The following is a 5,727-nucleotide window of genomic DNA, read 5'->3' as shown; positions in this document are numbered from 1 at the left end:
CCACCACCAAGGAGGCGCTTTAAATGCGTCGTGTACGTACTGTAGTTGGTTGCACCGGCCGGACCACTTTCTATTTCATTTTTTTCCTCTCCGATCCTCTCTACTTCTCTCTCGCACTTTCACCCTTTTGATTTCCTCTCACTTTAGTCGAGCAATTCTTGTACTCTTTCTCTTTTTGCACAGACGGAAGGACTGGTTTACCGGCTGGCAGGGCCGTAGGTGCCCAGGACCGGCTAAATAATGGTTAACGACAGGACGGACCTTTAACGAGCCTCTTTGACGCATCTCGAGTGTCGTGGATGTTATTTCTTTAGAGTAGACGTGATATGATATGGAATTGTTTAAGGATAGCCCGATGAAGATAATTCTTTTTCTACGAGAAGAGATATAAATAATTGTTGATTTAAGTAGTATAGATTTTATATTAATGATGATGATGATGTAATTAAGCTATAAATATTAATTTGGAACATTCTAGTCTTTCCAGAACAAAGTTGAAATCAAATAAGTTTTTGTATGATTCTAATCTATCTTTAGACATAATCTAATTCTTCTATAATTTATAAAATAATGGAGTATTTTCAATAAGTATTATTAACTTGAATAATTAACGAACAAACATGATCTTAAAATTAATAGATATGCAAACTTGCGACATATACAAAACACAACTGCAATGATGCATTTATTTTATATGTACAGATAAATCAACTTACATATTGATATGTTCGGTAAAATTACAATTGTTATTTTGTAAGCATTTTACACAAATGGATCTAAGAGAAAAAAACAAAGGAAATTGTAAACACATTAAATAAAGTGTAATAATTAATATCAGTCAATCAATTTCAATTTTTTCCTTTGTTCTCTTTCTCTCTTTTTTTCTTGAACCACTTGTTTATATTTAAAATAATTATTTTTGAAAAATAAAAATTAATAATCGCTAAAGTTACAAGACTGTTCCTCCTGCCCACAAATATGTTTTTCGCTAAACAACAAATAAATAATCTCTGCGTTTCGCCGAAAAGTTGCGACGCTTCGTCGTCCTGCGCAGTCGTTCTCCATAGGGCGTCGCTCCCTTAGGTTGCCTGAGAAAGGAGAGTGAAGAAAGGAGAATGAAGAAAAGAGAGATAAAGAGAAGATAGAAAGTATCCTGAAGCGGAGGACGCTGCACCGGCGAAGGATCGTCGTGTGTGCAGCTCGTCCGGTCATTGCACGGGACTTTTCGGATCTCGATTTCAGGTCCTCACTTTTTTAACAGAGCCTCCTTCCTCCTCCCTTTGGCTTTCCTATCCTTTTTGCCGTTTATCCAGCGACCCTTCGTCTCGCGCTACCCGGTGTCTCCTCCCCTTGCCCTCTTCTACGTTGTCTTCCAATTCCTTCACCCTTTTGCCCCTTTCGCCCCTCTCGCGTCGGGTTTGTCCTAAGGTCTCGCTTGTTGGTGCGCGAATCGCGGCGCTACGTCGCGGTATTTTTGCCGGTTTTATTTTGGAGAACATCTGGTGGTTGTTGGCACGCGGACAAAGGAAACTTGCTCTCTCAGGAAATCTCAAGAGGCAAAAGGGGGTGGCTCGCGCCCGCGGTTAAGCTTATTTACTTGTTCCTAGTGACGTAGAATGTTTGTAAACAATGGGCCCACAACGATGGCGGTGAGACGATGGTGGTGAAATAAATTAGGGGTGATTCGGGATCGATATCAGTTCCTAGTGTATCTGCAAAAGACAGAAAATGTCGAAAGCAAATACTTAAAATATATATATTGTATTCTTTTGCTTTAATTCCACTAGTGTAATATTTATATCAGCCTTTTTAGGCAAATATATTAATTGTTTAAAAATAATAAATATAAAGAAAATATAATATAATAAATAATTTTGAATATGAAATTGAAAATTTCTTGCTGGTGAAAAACGATGAATTTATTTTCATTTAGAGCTGTAAAGCTAGACATATTTCTTAAAGAGGAAGGATGCATCATGCAGAAAGAGCAGATTTTATTTTTATCAGAATCGAAGTAGCTGAATCATCTTTTATGAAAAGAAGTATAAGCCTCTGCAATCCGCTAACTACATTTAATGATTGCGTAGAGAAGGTTGCGTCGGCACACAACCTGGGATTACATATGTTTAAAATCGAATTACGAAACTGGCAAAGGCGGATGCATCATTGTCTCTCGATTACGGTGCAGCGTAATCAAACATTTACAACGTTATGCGAAAATATTAAATATTATGCAAATAAATACATATATCACAAGCGTAAGAGTCTAGAAATAACGAATTATTCCGGGGGACCAATTCTATAAAAAGCATTTTCTATAAAAATGTATCTCGAAATAAAAAAAAAAATTTTTTTTAAAGCAAAATAAATTTCATGCGTAAAATTTATGCATCGCCCAAAACTTAAAATTCAAAATCGGGATCGCTCTCGCTATGATTATTATTTTCTACGTCGGCAATCCGAGACGACCTGATTTAAACTCGCTCGCGCTCCCGGGGCCCCGGGGCTATCTGACTCCGCTCGAAGGAACAATGGCCATTTACTGCATGTCCAAGCGTCGCAAGTGTGTGCATAATCGACACTCCGATTCGCGTGTAGGTGCACATCTCTCGAGAGAGAAAAAGAGAGAGGGATGAAAACCGGAACCGGTTCGGCGGCCGAACGCCGGGAGGTGGTGAGTCTCGTGAACCTACGGGCCCCAAAACAACAATATGGCGTCTGGCCGTCTCTTTAAAACGAGTTAATCCGTCTGTCTGGCCGTCTGCCGATCGCCTGAGAACCAAGAAGATTCATTTCCCCTTTGTTCATTCTTTTTCACACGTACCCCGAAAGGACCATGCTTCAAAGGTACAATGCGCAAAACGCCGCGCCAGCTCACGTTCGCGGGGCCTTTCCGGGCAGGTCCCATACAAACACATACACAAACCCATATAATACATATGTACGTACTCGTTCGCGTATATAATTGTCGCGCATACGCGCACACACTCGGCGAAAGTGAAATACGCCCGTTTTACTCTCCGACGAGAGAGGATTGTTGCGTTTTTCGGGGCCCTGCCGGGCCCCGCCGGACAGATGTTTCATCCGCGATCGGTCAGCAGCGCGGGTTGTCAGGGGTGAGATCGCGGGGCAATATAATGCGAATCGCGGATTCTCGGGGTCCGACCGCCGCGCCGTGCCCTCCCGGGGGTTCATTGACCTTACGCCCGGGACGAGCTCGACGCAATTTCGTAGGCGGCCGCAACCTCGCAACCTTGCAGATATTACACGAATGGTTGCGAAGGCAGCATCCTTGGACTTTAATCTCAGAAAACGAAAGATGCAATATTGAAATAATATATCCGATATTCTATTTATAATAGAGTCATATAATAGAACTATATGGAACAAAATATTAACACGAGTTCTCCTAATAATAAATATATAATTTTAAAGATATGGATCATAATTGTTGCAATATGATATAAGATTTGATTTTTGCAATTATAGCGAAAATATCTTTGTAAGAGAATAATTAGAAATTTTTCACAAAGATTTTTTCTGTCTTTAAAAAATTTTTAAAATATAGAAAATATGATTCTTTCTTTTATACATAAAAAAATAATACATTAATATGCTGGAAATATAAATTGACTGATCGCATGAAGCGAGATGATTAATATAGTTGCTCGATGAGAAGCAAATCAATTCCTGTGTCATTTAATATATTTAATTCTTCTCTTACGTATCTACAATAATGACGTAAAATATTAATAGAAAACAAAATAGGATACTTATATATACAATAAACGTAGCAGACCTTTAATTAATTTAGCTGGATTTATAATATAATTAAATACATATATGCCGGTTTACAGTAATATTAAGATGAAGATGAAGAGGATGGAGCTGATGAAGATGAGACTGAAGAGATCTCTCTCTGTGGTCAGAGAGATATACTCACGCTTTTAAAAATTCAAAATCCGGTGTATCCCGACGAGGACTGAGCTGCGCTGAACGAAGCTGAGAAAGGCCCGATGTTGAAACTCGCGCTCTGTGCATTGGTCCCGGTCTGTCCTCCTCCATAAGGACCACCTCCACTTATAGATCCTGCTGATGCTGAAGCGAAAGACGCTCCTTGTCCTGTATGATGATAGTTCCCGTAGTCCGGCTGCCATCTGCGTGAATCAGAAAGTAGGATACGAACGATTATATTTTTTTTGCATTCTTCAAGATATAAACATTCGTGAAAAACTGAAAAGATGTTTTTAATTCTTATTTAACGAATTCATTATTGCTGGTTTTTTTCAGCAACTCAGTGTATATATTTTATAAAATATAAATCGTTTTCGAAAATGATATTTATAATAGAGTTTTATTGAAAAAAATATTGTGATATTAAGTTGATTCTGAAGAAATCTCAAATTAAATGTTTAAATATCAAATATTTGAAATATATATCCTAGGGACGTAACTTTCTAACAATAAGATACGAAATCAAACAGTTTAAATTGGAAATATGTAAATAGGAATTATGTTAATTTCTATATTGTAATTATTTTTTTTATAAAGATTACTAGCAAAAAATAAAATTAATTAAGAGCACGTAATTATTCGTATATGAGAGATTTCAATTGTTATACATTATTTTACATACCCTCCACCGCAACCATAACGGCGGCATCCATATCCTCCAGGCCTATGATGATGCGGTTTAGGGTGGCGAAATTTTCGCCTGTTTCCGAAAGGATAAGAGGATGCATTGTCATCATAATCAGAATAATCGCCGTAATTGCCCAACAAACCGAATTGCGGCGATCTTTGTTCTCTCGTAGCAGCTAGATAACATATAATAATATAATTAGATTATTTTTTTATATATTAGTTTATTTATATATTAATATTGAAATAATATTCAAGTATCAGAGAATGATCATTAATATATTATATAACTTATCATTTATTAATATATTACATAATTTTCTTAACTAAAAAAATAAAATAATGTTATATTATTTAACAGGAATGTATTCCTATCTACAGCATATTTTACAATTTATACAAATATCATATATATAAAAGAATTAAATAAATTTATAAATTGTTTTTATAATAGGTTCTTAAATATAAAATTTATTTTTAAAAAGAGAGACGCGTTAATATTATAATTTGTGTTATAATAAATTTATAATTATACTACATAAAGATATAAAATCTCTAAATTATAATGATATAATCTGCTTATTATAGAAAGTCTCGAGTAATATTGTCAATTTGATTTTAATCACTAACCAATTTCAGATGTATTGTTCACAGTTAATGCAATTGGATCTAACACATCAGAATTCACCACTATTTCCGTTGGTTTGCCGAACGATTCTCTCAGAAAAAACACACCAAGCACCATTATTAAAAGTAAGCCTCTTTTCATTGTGAAACGAAAGTTTTCACTGTTACTTCTCGAATGTCTTAAAAACGATTCAAAGATATTCTTTCCTTCCGCGTGCTTTTATATGGAAAACCCCTTCACTGTCAAAATTCAAGGAAGTCACCCATAATTTCACAATGCCGCTTCGAGTGTTAAGAGATGGTCATTGGTCCTCACAAAGTGGACGACCTTCCGTTGCCAGGGACGACCGGAAGTAGACCGGAGACTTATACACGTATGCAGAGACAGAATATTTTACTAGTGACGAAATAAACGTAAGTTTGACTTTGATCAAACATCTGAAAGTATTGCACTTTCAT

The 5,727-nt window shown here is 36.4% G+C and overlaps 1 protein-coding gene across 1 annotated transcript; it reads right to left on the bottom strand.

The window, feature by feature from the left end:
- Positions 1 to 734: 734 nt before the first annotated feature.
- LOC145938329 (uncharacterized) lies at positions 735 to 5,727 on the bottom strand. Its single transcript, XM_083041831.1, has 4 exons — positions 5,272 to 5,727; positions 4,637 to 4,817; positions 3,944 to 4,157; positions 735 to 1,712 (listed from the first exon to the last, which is right to left on the bottom strand). Exons 1-3 carry the CDS (start codon positions 5,408 to 5,410, stop codon positions 3,956 to 3,958), a joined length of 522 nt encoding a protein of 173 aa, XP_082897957.1. The 5' UTR covers positions 5,411 to 5,727; the 3' UTR covers positions 735 to 1,712; positions 3,944 to 3,955.

This window comes from Prenolepis imparis, unplaced genomic scaffold (assembly GCF_030444845.1).
Source record: "Prenolepis imparis isolate NDT839.2.m4 unplaced genomic scaffold, iyPreImpa1.0 SCAF_7, whole genome shotgun sequence".
NCBI lineage: Eukaryota > Metazoa > Arthropoda > Insecta > Hymenoptera > Formicidae > Prenolepis > Prenolepis imparis.
Note: the sequence above shows the minus strand (reverse complement) of the source record. Positions and strands in the feature narration are given on the sequence as shown.

Coding starts and splice junctions, on each gene's coding strand:
- LOC145938329 (XM_083041831.1), bottom strand. CDS start 5,410: ATGAAAAGAGGCTTACTTTTAATAATGGTGCTTGGTGTGTTTTTTCTG. Junction 4,818..5,271: donor GAACAATACATCTGAAATTG/GTTAGTGATTAA, acceptor TATGTTATCTAG/CTGCTACGAGAGAACAAAGA. Junction 4,158..4,636: donor CGTTATGGTTGCGGTGGAGG/GTATGTAAAATA, acceptor TGATTCACGCAG/ATGGCAGCCGGACTACGGGA.